The 14,838-nt window shown below is 44.0% G+C and overlaps 1 protein-coding gene and 1 pseudogene across 2 annotated transcripts in view; one reads left to right on the forward strand and one right to left on the reverse strand.

Moving 5' to 3' along the window:
- LOC308171702 (large ribosomal subunit protein eL8-like) overlaps positions 1-14,838 on the forward strand; it is a 507,482-nt pseudogene that overhangs the window by 17,597 nt on the left and 475,047 nt on the right. The gene's annotated exons all lie outside the window — the stretch shown is intronic.
- On the reverse strand, positions 9,601-12,968 carry LOC308171437 (ankyrin repeat and SOCS box protein 3-like; the record flags this gene model as incomplete). Its single annotated transcript, XM_080546280.1, has 9 exons — positions 9,601-9,809; positions 10,371-10,504; positions 10,603-10,911; positions 11,140-11,361; positions 11,546-11,723; positions 11,972-12,104; positions 12,200-12,312; positions 12,407-12,577; positions 12,827-12,968. 9 exons carry the CDS (start codon positions 12,966-12,968, stop codon positions 9,601-9,603), a joined length of 1,611 nt encoding a protein of 536 aa, XP_080402406.1.

Consider the following 14,838-nt stretch of genomic DNA (forward strand, 5'->3'; position numbering starts at 1 on the left):
AACTGAGATAGAACCTTATAATTCTAAACGGAGATAGAACCTTATCATTCTAAACGGAGATATAACCTTATCATTCTAAACGGAGATAGAACCTTATCATTCTAAACTCACGAGTTATCTTCAGTTGATGGATTTGACTTAGGGGGCATTCATTTGAAGTAACGTAATGAACATACAAGTAACAACAACAGGTTAATGCAGCCAGCCAGCCAAGCAAAGACCATGACTATGCCCAGTTTAAGCATGGCGAAAAAGCAGCGTGCGTCTGGGTCGCTATATCGTGAGCTTAGAATGATAAGGTTCTATCTCCGTTTAGAATGAGAAGGTTCTATCTCCGTTTAGAATGATAAGGTTCTATCTCCGTTTAGAATGATAAGGTTCTATCTCCGTTTAGAATGATAAGGTTCTATCTCCGTTTAGAGCTTGTTAATTACACACAACACAACGCCACCACCAAACAGGTGGCTGACTCTGTTGTGTCCTGTTTATACCGACAGTGGGCGCTAGTATGCTAGTGATGTATGCAGTTACGGAAGTGATGTATGCACTTCCGGATGTTAAGAGGGAGTTGAATAAACGTGCGAAGTGAACAGCAGCTGCGTGTCTCCCGGTCTCATTCTTTCCTAACTACTTTCTTACTACAGAATACCACATTTTTGGCGACGAGGATGGCTATTTCCGTACCCTTACCTACACCGTTCATGCCTGTGCCAGGCGAACCTGCTATTTCTTTTCCTACTTGGTTGAGAATGTTTGAAAATTACATGCTCGTAATTGATGCTACCGGAGAAAAATGGCCGGAGGAAAGAAAGCGCGCGGTTCTTCTCCATGCACTTGGGACCGAAGGACAAAGATTGTTCTACACTCTAAAGGATACGGGTGTTACCTACACTTCTGCCGTGGATGGACTGAAAAAGTACTTTGTTCCTAAGGTGAATGTGATTGCTGAACGTCACAAATTTCGACAGAGAGCTCAGGGTCCTGACGAGACGGTTAATCAGTTCCTTGCTTCATTACGCGAGCTAGCTGCAGCTTGTGAATTTGGCGCCATGGAGGAACAAATGATTCGTGATCAACTGATTGAGCGTGTTGCTAATACACGCATACGAGACAGACTTTTGCTTGAATCGGACTTGTCTCTGGACAAAGCTACTTCAATGGCCTTACAAATCGAGGCTGGACTACGGAACTCCAACGTTCTCTCTGGAGCTACAGCTTCGGTGAGAGCCATCGAGAAACAGCCGACGAGGAGGAGGTTCGACAAGGGCAAGAAGAAAGCTCCGACGACGACTGCACCTGCCACGGTCTACAGCCAGCCAGCTACAACTGGGAATCAGCGCGCCTGCTTCCGATGCGGATCCACAGGACACTTAGCTAACAAGCCTACATGCCCGGCGGTTAAGGTGACTTGCAATACATGCGGAAAAGTTGGACATTTTTCCAAGGTGTGTAGATCGGCTCAAAAAGAGGTGCGTGAGGTAGTGGTGAATGACGTTACTGTGCTTTACATGCAGGGGGCCGTCGTGAATGATAAAATTATGTGTACTGTACGAGTTGATGCAAATTATCATTCCCATGATGTTGAGCTGATAGTGGATACAGGCTCATCTGTTTCTATTATTCCAGAGAGTACTTACCAGACACTTTTCCATACAGGTGTCCTTGCTGAGCCTACAGTGAATCTGCTTACTTACTCCAGAGAGAAAATTCCTGTTAAAGGTTGCATGCATGCTACAGTTGTTCATAATGGACATTCAGTTACAGGTTCATTGATAGTGGTTGAATCAGGAAATGCATTGCTGGGACTAGATTTATTTGTAGCATTGCAGATGTGCATTGAGGGTAACAAAATTATTACTGTTAGCTCTGCTAGCTCTCCTACTGTGCTCCGAGCACCTACTGTACAGAGTACCACTCCACAGACCGAACCAGAGGTTCTAGTACAGGAGTTAGGGTGTGCAAAAGGTTTTATGCACAAAATACAGGTTAAACCAGATGCTGTGCCAGTGCAGCAGAAACTGAGGAGGCTTCCGTTCTCAGTGAGGCAGGCTGTGACCGATGAGCTCGCAGATCTACAGGAAAAAGGCGTTATAGAACGTATAGACGCATCTCCATGGGTTTCCCCTATAGTTGTGACCCAGAGAAAGGGGGGAGGAAAGCCTCGCCTGTGTGTTGACCTCAGAGAACCTAATAAGGCAATCATCAGTGACTGTCATCCCTTACCGCACATGGATGAACTGTTCGCTGAGCTCCGTGGAGCCACAGTCTTTTCTACTATAGACTTAGCCTCTGCTTATCACCAGTTGCCATTGCATCCAGATAGCCGTGATTTAACTGCGTTTATCACGCATGAGGGTCTCTTTCGTTTCTGCCGAGTGCCATTTGGCCTCGCTTCTGCTCCTTCAGCTTTTCAGAAAATGATGTCGACTGTACTGACAGGCCTGCCAGGCGTACAGGCCTACCTGGATGATGTGATTTGCTACGGCATCACACAGCAGGATCACGATGTCAGCCTACGGAGAGTGCTACATGCTCTAAATGAAGTGGGACTTAAACTGAACATGCACAAGTGTAAGTTCAACCAGAAAGCTCTGCGCTTCCTGGGCCACACTGTGTCCAAAGATGGTCTTCATCCTGACCAAGACGGGGTCAGTGCTGTGGCGAACGCGCCTGCCCCGCACGACACATCCTCCCTGCGGTCCTTCTTAGGACTTGCATCGTGGTATAGTAAATTCATACCTGACTTCTCTACTGTGGTGGAACCGCTACGTGCTACACTCAGGGAATCTACTGACACTAAGTTTGAATGGACAGCGGATGCAGAGTCCAGTTTTACTGAGGTTAAGAGACTGATTACTGAGAGTCCTACCTTAGCATTATATGATCCTGAGTTACCTACTTATGTCACTACCGATGCTTCTAACTATGGATTGGGGGCTGTAATGAGCCAGATTCACCCAGACAATACAGAGAGAACCATAGCTTTTGCGTCCAGGACACTTTCTCCTGCAGAGAGAAAGTACTCTACCGTCGAGCGTGAGGCGCTGGCATGCGTTTGGGCGGTGGAAAGGTGGAGAACCTACCTGTGGGGACATCGTTTTGTCCTACGCACAGACCACCAAGCGTTGACAACCCTACTCACTTCCAGGGGTACGGGTCGCGCAGGTCTGAGAATAGCGAGATGGTCTGCACGTCTACTATGCTTTACTTATGATGTCACTTACCATCCAGGGAAACGTAATGTGACTGCTGACTGCTTGTCCAGACTCCCTCTGCCTTCGACAGGAGAGGTGGAGGAGGAGCCAGACATGGTGGCTACTGTGTTCACAGGTTCCTCACATGCCATATCTGTGACCGAGTTCACTGCTGCCTGTGAGGCCTGTCCTGAACTGACTCAACTGAGACAGCAGATACAGAAAGGTTGGCCAAAATGCAGTAAGAATGTGACAAAGGAACTTGCTCCATATTTTAGAGTGAGAGATGAACTGGCTGTGGATGAACTACTTGTCATGAGAGGCCCCGACCGTGTGGTGGTTCCTACTACACTACGGTCTAAAGTTGTAAATTTAGCTCATGAAGCGCATCAGGGAATAGTGCGTACTAAACAGAGACTACGAGAGCTATATTGGTGGCCGCAAATGGACAGATGTGTCCAGACATTAGTAGGCTCATGTGTACCCTGTCAATACAATGACAAAACAGCCAAAACTGCGCCTGCACCACTTACCCCAGTGGAACTGCCAGGTGGACCATGGGAGAAGGTGGCCATTGACATTGTTGGTCCCTTTGACTGTGCGACATGGGACTGCCGTTATGCTATTACACTCACAGACTATTACAGTAAGTGGCCAGAGGTGGCGTTTGTCTCTACTGTAACTACAGAGGCGGTTATTAGCTTCTTGACTACAGTGTTTAGTCGTGAAGGTAACCCTTCCTTCCTGGTCTCTGACAACGGATGTCAGTTTACCTCCCATGCTTTTGCAAGCTTTCTGGGAGAGAGAGAGATAAAGCACCTGCGTTCCAGTGTTTATTATCCAAGAGCCAACGGGGCTATTGAGAGATTTAATCGAGTTCTCAAAGAGTGTATTCAGACGGCTGAGAGAATGCACAAGCCATGGAAACATGCAGTAACAGAGTTCTTACTGAACTATCGCGCTACGCCGCATGCTACTACAGGAGCTACTCCCTTTGAGTTGCTGAGGAACAGAAAGATGCGTACAAAACTAAATGTCCTCCCTGTCTCACAACAAATTAAGTCACATGAGAAAGTGCAGGAGACAGTGAGACGCAAGCAACAGGAGAGTAAGGAGTACACAGACAGAATGAGGGGAGCGAAAGTGCCCATGTTCCAAGTGAATGACACCGTACGTGTCCGCAGACCGGAGCATGTAAAAAAGGGATCATCAAGATTCACAGAACCGCTGACAGTAGTTAGTAAAGCAGGACAGAATACATACCTGCTCAGTGATGGTCGAAAATGGAATGCATCCAAGCTTACACGCTTCCCCAAGGATGCTCTGTCTGGCACCAGTGGTGAAAAGGAGATTGAGCTAGAGGAGTTCATGGTGCCCGAGGCAGAGAATGTGTTTAATGAACCAGGTCCAAGAAGGAACCTTAGAGTCAGAAACCCACCTAGGTGGCTGGTAGACTTTGTGCCGTAGAGAACGTACAAAAAGGGTAGGATAGAACACGGTTCTAACTTAGTACAAAAAGGTCCTACAATGCAATGACAAAAGTGAATGTTCATTTCATGTTTCACTGTCATAAACTGTTTATTGTTGTTATTCATTCTGCTGATTCCTTCATTTTCATTTCCTTAGTTTTCATTTTATTTCAATTGTACTGACACCAGTCTACAGAATATGGCATTCTTTGAGTACTGTAATTCCTTTAAGAAAGGGGGAAATGTTGTGTCCTGTTTATACCGACAGTGGGCGCTAGTATGCTAGTGATGTATGCAGTTACGGAAGTGATGTATGCACTTCCGGATGTTAAGAGGGAGTTGAATAAACGTGCGAAGTGAACAGCAGCTGCGTGTCTCCCGGTCTCATTCTTTCCTAACTACTTTCTTACTACAGAATACCACAGACTCCTGCTAAACAATAGCCCATATCCTGATAACAAAAAGACATAAAAAAAAAAAAAAAGACGGGGAAAAAACACTTGAGTAAAACGCGTAGACGTTGAATAAGTGTAAGCTTCGATGTCGATAATAATAATAACATTTATTTGTATAGCACTTTTCCTGCAAACGTCGCAGCTAACAGGCACTTGGAATAATGTGTAGTCATGCATATTCAAGTGAAATGTTATTGACTCAAACCCTTACACGATGGTCAACATAAATGAGAACAGACTAATTAATCATTGGTTCGAGTAGCAATGTATTTGTAATCTCACATTGCACACACATCTAATACTGAATGCATAATTAGCTACAACAAAAACAGAGAGACAACATCGAATGACAATCCATACATTAATTGTGTCAATAATCATTTAAACCAGTTTAATATCAACCAGTCAGTCATGTTCAATCATATTTTCGTTTCATTGATTTAAAGTACTCCTTGCTTGGGCTTGATGAGTCCTGACACGTGAGGGTGCGACACAGTTTTTCAACCATCACGATAAACCACCACCACCACATTAGAAAATATTTATTGTTTTGTTTGATACACGTTTTGGTTTGATACAAGTTATTTTGTTTGATAACTTTGCTTTTGAATTCCGATCGGGGATAGGCCCGACCCAGAAGTGACACACATACAAACAAACATTTACATACGCGTACATACCACACCGCGGCAACATAATATATTATATTACTTTCGTTTTTGATAATTTGACAGACATGATAGCCATCACATTAAGTTGAAAAACTCTCGCAAGTTGAGGAACTCGCGCAAATTGGAAACACTGGGAAACGTTCGCCAAGTTGGACATACCTTACATGTTGTGTTTGAGACGAAGCAAGACTGCTCGTTTGGAAGGACATTGGATGCGTATGTATAGTCACTCATTAGTTACGTCCACAAGAGCACATACCACAACACAACACACATCTCACACTTATCATGGCCAAGCATGAATCTCTGGTGAGTCTCTGCCTATCTCCTCGCCGGTTTGTACACCCGATTGCACAGCAACTATCTGGCATGATTGTTTTCTAACCAATGCTACTGTGTTTCCTGGTGCTCTGCAACTTCACGGGCAGTGCCTTTTGCCCGTCAGGTGGGCGTTTCCACTATGCTGTGACGTCACATGAAAGCTATGACTCCCCACCAATTAGAACAAATAACTGACATTTGAAAAATAACTGACATCTGAAAAATAACTGACATTTGAAAAATAACTGACATTTGAAAAACAACTGACATTTCCGCTGTTTCGCCTTGGTGGGGAGTCTAAAGATAGCCTCTCTCTTAACAACACGACCGCCTGATATGTACATAATCAAATGTGATATGTAATGTAGATATGATTGATAACCTGCAGTGTACATATCTACTTTTCCCTTCTTGTTTTTAGTTTTTTTTTTCCTAGCACCAGGGGAGCCCCCCCTCCCAAATTTCGTTGTTTGGTACCTGTACTATATCAATGACAATAAAGACCATTCATTCATATAATTGAGCCGCTATCACAGGGCGTTAATACAAACCTCATTCACCTGCGTTCATTTTACCTGCGTTGGTATTTATAGAAGGAAGCACGTACGCAACTTTAAACCATCTCAGCCCGTTTTATAAATAATGCTCACGTCCGTTTAGAAAAATGTGCTTACGTGAAAGTCAAAGATGAGATGACGTTCAAGTACTTTTTTATTTTATTTTATAAATGGCCCCCTGAACTAATAAATGCACTCTATTATAGTGGGTTGATGTTATGTACTGTAACGTGATTTGTAAAATTCGAGCCATGCTTGCCGTAGCTAAATTACCATCCAACTTTGTCCACTCGGTGGACTAGAAGGAATAATGGCATTGCCATTTCGTGAGCTTAGAATGATAAGGTTCTATCTCCGTTTAGGGCAGTTCAGAGATAACTGTAACCTACCTTCCTCCTCAGTGATAACAGGGGCCTCGTAGTAGGAACCAGCAGCGGCTGCTACCAGGCCAGCCACACAGACACATTTGCGTCCTCCCAGCTGGTTTAGAACACAACTCATCTTTTAATTAATCGTCTCTCTCTCTTGTTAGCTATACTTCTTACACCTCCAACTGAAGTGAAAGACTGTCTGAAACTGCGTTCCTGTTTTACTATAGAATCATATGACATCACTGATATGTCACCTATTATGATGTCACAATGTACAGATCACAAAACTCCACGTTTTTGACAGCTCTCTCTCTAAGAGAAACTAAATCATACATCTGTGGGGGTCGCTAATAATACATTACCACAACCATTATTTGATCAAAGATGTCAATGTAATGAGTATTATTTATATGATAAATATTCTAAAATAAACACGTTTTCCAAAAGAACTACGCGCACCATTAATCTCCTGTGAATGACAGAAGGCCTTTGACTGCCTGCACTTTACCACCAAGACACTAGGGGGCGCAGTAGAATATTGTGCAACAGCAGAATATGATCGTTGAGAGCTTGCGAACGTGAAAACACGATTATTGAGAAGAAAACATTCAGTAGCTAGCTATCATGCCGCCCAAGAAAAGGCCAATGCTGCTGACCGAGTCGACAAGCCTGGAAAGTTTCAGGTTTTCATCCAAGAAACCAAACTTGAATTTAGCTGCACCTGTTATGACACCTAACGTTGAAACTGTTGAAATAGCAGAGCTCAAACAAAACCAAGTGCTTCCGAAGAAAGTAGCAGAACTCCCCTCCAGTATGTATAAGGAGACAGCTGGTTCGTTCAGGGCCAACCTTAATGAGATGAATGGCGCGACAGTCGGCCCTACTCACCGATCATTCATGTGCCCAGATTGTAGAGCACATTGCACAATAGATGAAAAACTAATTCATTTCTAATGTCAAATCACTTGATTCTCGTAGTAGCATAACATTAGATGAAAGCACAATTCATGGACGAGCATACATGATTATTTATGTCTGCATTAGGCTATTAGATTTCTTGTAATGTCACACATTATGAAAATAGAAATTACATATGAAGCCACTATCCTAGTAGACAAGTCATATATTAATAACAATTTCTCAACAGACAGCTCATAATCTTCAATCACAAGTGGAGTAAAAGGTCATTACATATGATTTACATACAGAAATGAATGATTCTCACTGTCAAATATGACTTTGCAAGAACTAACAAGGGAGAAGACATGTAGAAATCAAGTCTCAAGGACTCTCAATTCTCTCCCTCCGATATAGAACTAACAGTTTGAATATGACACTGGTGATACGTCACCCTCATGAAAACATATATCATTTGCCTAACTTTTACAATCAAAATAGTTTGTTTATTCAAGTTAAATTGGACCAGTATGGGGACCACTGTCCAGCATGAAAAGTATGTCTACTACACATGACCTTTCTTCACTCTTAAATGTCACATTTCTTAATCATTTGAACACTGTATCACACTCACCCCACAATGCTTATCAAATCGAGCAAACAACATATCAAATAAGCTAAATCCAAAAAAGAAACGGTCATACAATAGCAATATAATAAATGACACTTCTAAGTGATTTTCCTCTACGTGTCTTTAGGCATATTCCACATAGCATACTTAATGAAAATGCAATGAGTCATTATGGAGGAATACCACATGGGAAGAGCCACACAGAACAGCGTCATGAACAGTGCTAACAGAAGGACACCAGTCCCTGCAGCCCCCCAAAGGCAACTCTCTGTTGGTGCAACTTAAGCTCCTGGCCGTCACAACGGCAGACGGGGTAAACCATGCCATGAAGTGGAAAATAGACCTCTTGTGTTTTTAATGGCAAAGAAGACTTCAAGCAAGACTATGCGGTCTGCCAAACTCACCAAAAGTGAAGCAGAGGCAAGTGTTGAAGAATTGTACCATGTACCAGCCCACTCAGTGTGAACGGTGTAAAAGCAATATTGAAATGGTATCCATGGTAGCATGATATGGCTAAGTTTAATTACTGATAACATTTTATTTATTTTTTAAAACATTTTTTATTTAAATTTATTTATTTTCAAAACATCTTTGTACATTTGTGTTGCAATCTTCTTCTGTCAAATGTGGATTAGAAAAGACAATGTCAAAACAAAAAATAACTCAATGCTGCCATCTTGTGTTAAGTTTAGGTCAACCTTAAAGTTGTGCATTACACATTTAGTGCTAAGACAGCTTGCCATCATTCCTACAAACTCACCTCACAGCGCATTGTTGACAGATTGTAGTTCATTGACAGTTAAGTCTGCATGCAGCATGGGTTCCAGTCTTTCCATTTTCTTATTGCAGTATAAGTAGTTACTGAAGACCGACAAGTTACCATTGTTGCTCCTGCCTGTCCGCATTTCATCAAACCATAAAGAAATGCAGCTGTCATAGCACTGAATGAGTGAAACTGTAGGCGTGACAAACTGAATTGGCATGACATAAGCTGAATCTTATGTTTGCGTACATCCCCTATAATAGGGGCCCGATTACAGGCACCTCTGGGACATGAGGATGCCTCTAAGGTTGGGGTGCAAACATGTTTGTGAGGGTGGTAGGATGTCTGTAAACTGGAGGTATGTCTGTAGTGGAGGGGGCAGAGGGAGCTGCTGAACTACAGCTGTCTGCATCAGAGTCTCAGAGCCCAACATCACCCTGATCTGGAGCCTGCAGAGGTGAGAGAGAGAGGGCAGAGACACTACACACACACACACACACACACACACACACACACACACACGGCTGTTATATACTCGCCAAATAGACCACTAGCCCATACCACCTAAAAACAAGTGAACTACATAATTGGCAGTTCATGAGAATACACACGTGAAATGTGAGAGATGAAAGCACAAGTAATGCGATGGAACCAGACACAGATTCTACCCAAAGTTGCTCGTTATTATTCGGAAAAAAGCTATGATTGACATGTCTGTGCGTCAGCCATTATGTTTCTTCAAATCGATTCATATCATTGTTGATGGCCACAAAATAAAAATGCCCATTTTGTTTGCAACATAGGACACTCAACTCACGATTCGATACGATTTTTCTTTTTAAGTAATTTTTTCTGAGTGGGGCAGTCCCACTCATATTTCTAATTTTATTGGACAGATATAGTGAAGACAGACAGGAAAGTAAGATACATATACCGATAATGACATCTCTGTACACCTCTACTATCAGGGTAGAGTGTTGGGATCAGGGCAATATGCAATTGGGCAGCTATATTCTGTTTTACACTTGACATGTGTCTTACCTTGGTGTGAGCGTGGAGTCCAGGTGTTCTGTGTCCGTCGCTGGTCAAGTATGTCTAATAGCGGCCGCGGGAGAGTCGACCAATTCTGAAACTCCAGGAAGTAACTTAGCACCTCAGGCTCCGCCTTCCTCAGCCTGAAACCAATCAAACACAACAGACGATGTAAAGCAGTGACATTAGCTTATAAGAGTTTCTGTATGTGTGTGTGTGTGTGTGTGTGTGTGTGTCTTACATGTTGGGCTGCAGGAAAAGGGAGGGCTCCAGTCCTGCCTGCAACAGAACGGGAAGCCAGTAGAGAGCCGTCCGTAAGCCAATCAGCGCCACATACAACAGCTCACTCAACTCCTCTGGCGTGAACATGCTTCTGTTCTTCTCCTCTGGTCCGGATATGTTGATGCTCTTACTCAACTGCTCTGGTCTGGAGATACTCCTTTGCTGGATTATTTGCTGCAGCTGCTCGGGTTTGTGGGTGCAAATGGCATAAATCCATACCTCCTGATTTAAACTTGCCCCCGCAGCTAACAACAACTGGACAGATTCACTGAGACAGAGAGAGACACAGAGAGAGAGAGAGACACAGAGAGAGAGAGAGAGAGAGAGAGAGAGAGAGAGAGAGAGAGAGAGAGAGATGAGATGAGGGTAAAGGTAAGACTGGTGGAGTGCAAGGGAAGTGTGTGTGTGAGTAATCAATCCATGTCACTCATAGTGTGTGTGTGTGTGTGTGTGTGTGTGTGTGTGTGTGTGTGTGTGTGTGTGTGTGTGTGTATACCTCAACACACACACAGAGCGGTTATCTCTGAGGGCGTAGGATAGGGGTGACTCCGAGCCAAAGACAGAGTTACAGTTCTGGCCGTCTGGGCTGAAGCCCTCTCTCAGCAGCAGCTCCACAGCGTGGCTCTGTCCATTCACCACAGCCATGTACAACGGACTCACTGAAGACTCTCCACGGTCACATGCACGATCCGTCACAGTAATAAGCTTGGCTAGGATACTGCAAGGACAAAGACAAAAACACCCACCCACCCACCCACCCACACACACCCACACACCCACACACACACACACACACACACACACACACACACACACAAACACAAACACACCCACACACATGTGAGAAGATGCCATGTTTCTTTGAGCAGGAGAAAATATGTTTCAAATGCATGTTTGCATACCTGATGTGTCCGAACTGCGCTGCGGCGTGGATGGGGAGCTGTGGCCATTCGCCATGGCAGGCTAGGTTTGGGTCAGCACCGTGGGTGAGGAGAACATCCACACAACCCTCATGCCCTTCTTGAGAGGCAAGCATCAAGGGCGTAGCCAAGTCCAATGCCTGGGCATTAACATTCGCACCTACAACCAAGACATATATTAATATGCAATATATCACAGTATTTATAGGCAGTATATTGGCTCCCATAATATTTATATATATATATATATATACATACATACATAGCATTGGATGCTTATCTTTCATCTTTTTTGTCGTGTAAACAACTGTAATGATTATGCACATGAAAAATATAAACAACTCCACCAGTAAGCCATCACACACAAGCAGCCATTTACAAAAAGCATACAGATGCAGAGCTGTGTACCTGCATCAATGAGGATTTGCAGGCATTCCTGCTGTCCGTACTGTGCAGCTACAAACAAGGGTGTGATCTTGTAGTCGTCATACACTTCAAGAATACACTTGCCCGCCAGGATACACACAATCTCCCTGTAACCCTGAGGAAAGAGTGGGAGTGAATTTGTGTGTGTGTGTGTGTGTGTGTGTGTGTGTGTGTGTGTGTGAGTGTGTGTGTGTGTGTGTGTGTGTGTACCTTGTAGGCAGCTTGGTGAAGGCAGGTCCATCTTGAAGCAGTGTGTGTTCCATTGACCTCTGCCCCCTTCCTGACCAGCAACTGTACAACCTCCTTATGCCCACCATCTACAGCTATTCACAAATATACACAATGACATTGAGTAATCAAGCCTCATAGGGTGTGTGTGTGTGTGTGTGTGTGTGTGTGTGTGTGTGTGTGTGTTACCTGTGTAGAGAGGACAGGACAGGTCAGTGGTTGGCTGGTTGAGGTTGGCACCTGCTCTGAGGAGGAGTCTGACCACTCCTCGGTGTCCATGTTGTGAGGCCAGGTACAGAGCAGACTCACCCTCGTGTGTTACAGAGCCAACATAGTCACAATGACCGCGGGAGGAACCTGCTGCTCAGAGTCAATGGAGAGAGGGAATCTTAGGTGAGAGTGCACAAGGTCTACAGTCACAACAATAGGGAAGATTGAGAGGGGGAGTAAATATCGTGGCATGTTTCAACTACCTAATTTGGCACCGTCCCCATTCATCCTCTCTATTTCACCAGAGCATAAATGGCTAAAGTGACAATGTAAATATTCAATTGTAACACCAAGCATGCAGACAGCCATCATCGCAAAGCTCTCCCACTCGTTTCTCACCTGCAGCCCTGAGGAGCACACGTACACACGCTGTGGCACCGACCGCCGCAGCTTGGTGGAGCGCGTTCCAGCCACGGTTGTCTCTGCTGTCCACAGCCACGGTTGTCTCTGCGACTCGCCAGCCAATGAGGGGGCTCTTCATGAGTGCTTCGCCAACCAATCAGGTAGCGGTATTGCCCTACCTTCCCTGCTTCGCCAACCAATCAGGTAGCGGTATTGTCCTACCTTCCCCTACCATCCTAGGTTCCGCAAATTCGCCCCCCGGTCACCTGTGCGCACTGCCGCAGTGAAGTCCATCCTATCACCCTCAACCAAGTCTGAAATAAGAGAGGAGAGGTGGTGAGAGGAGGGTGGAGTGGAGAAAGAGGAGATGGAGAGAGAGAGAGAGAGAGAGCGATGACAGGAGGGTTCAGAGAAGCAAGGAATGCAGGCTATGATAAAACAGACAGGGGTAATAATGATCGCTCAATTATACGTTTCCACACTATTCGTAAACTGTGAACACCTCATGTCATGTCCAATTCAATTCTGGTATCTGACTGATATAAGAACTACTTGGTTAGGCAGCCAGATGGCGAGCAGGCTAGGTGTGCGGTTCAATGGTTGTCGCTAGAGCTCAATACAACAAGGCGATCATGTCTCTCGTAGAAGGTGGCTTATAGCAATGCAATCATTATTTCAGAGTTGTAATAAAAAGGAATTCATGTTAAATCAACGTGGGTTTACCAAATGAATCCAGTTATGCAAAGTGAAGTGTTTGCCAGTCCTGTTTATTTGGCAACATCAACAAAACAAAACAAAACACAGATGTAGCCGCTCACTTTCAACTACTTCCGTATAATGTCACATGGTAGTTTAGGACCAATCAGAGCGTCTGCTTAGACCCTCCCCTTTTTACCTAATATGGACGCACTCCGGCAGGCAGGCGTGAATCTGCTTCCAACTTCAGCCCTAGACTAAAAACATACTTTTCATTAGTTTTAGAATTACCATAAGAAATATAAGTACCCATGGCCTAGGCTATGTGCAAGGTGGTAAAAGGGAAGGGAAGGGTCTGGTTACGAACCCTGGTTAGGGTAAGGATGAGTGAGTCCCGGGGAATGGCACCCCCCCTGAAATAAAAACAGTCCAAATCATCCCCCGTCTAAAACTGCCATCCCCCCTTTCCATCCCTTATGTCATTTTATCAATGAACGTGGTATTACTGCCCTCTCCCGCTTCCAGACGCACGCCTACCCTATAATATAGCATTAACGCCCTGTGATAGCAGCTCAAATAGCGGCTGAATGAAGCCAAGTGCTATAATATAATATAATACAGACAGTACATAATATTGTCTGTATTATATTATATTATAGCACTTGGCTTCATTCAGCCGCTATAATTGAGCCGCTATCACAGGGCGTTAATACAAACCTCATTCACCTGCGTTCAATTCCAAGTATGTTTGGTATTTATAGAAGGAAGCACGTGCGCAACTTTAAATCATCTCAGCTCGTTTTATAAATAATGCTTACGTCCGTTTAGAAAAATGTCCATACGTCAAAGTCAAAGATGACGTTCAAGTACTTTTTTTATGAATGAGGCCCCTGAAGTGGCCCAGATCCGGCCAACGGTTGCCTAAATCAAGCCGGATGTAGGCTGCGTTCCCGGACATTTACATAATAATAATAATAATAATAATAATAATAATAATAATAATAATAATAATAAATGTTATTTATAAAAGCACATTACATAAGAAATCTCAAAGTGCTACAATTAAAAACAAGAAGACAAAACAATAAAAAAAAATCAATTAAAAGGCTAAAAAAAAGGCACTATTAAAAAGGTAGGTTTTAAGGCCTCGTTTAAAAGCATCCACAGACTGTGGTGCCCTTAGGTGGTCAGGGAGAGCATTCCACAGCCTGGGAGCAGCCGAGCAGAAAGCCCGATCTCCCATGGTGCGGAGCTTGTACAGCAACAAAGAAGAAATACAAGGACTGTACGATTGTGTACATTTTATTAACCAT

Source organism: Nansenia antarctica, assembly GCF_963989245.1.
Source record: "Nansenia antarctica genome assembly, chromosome: 16".
Taxonomy (NCBI): domain Eukaryota; kingdom Metazoa; phylum Chordata; class Actinopteri; order Argentiniformes; family Microstomatidae; genus Nansenia; species Nansenia antarctica.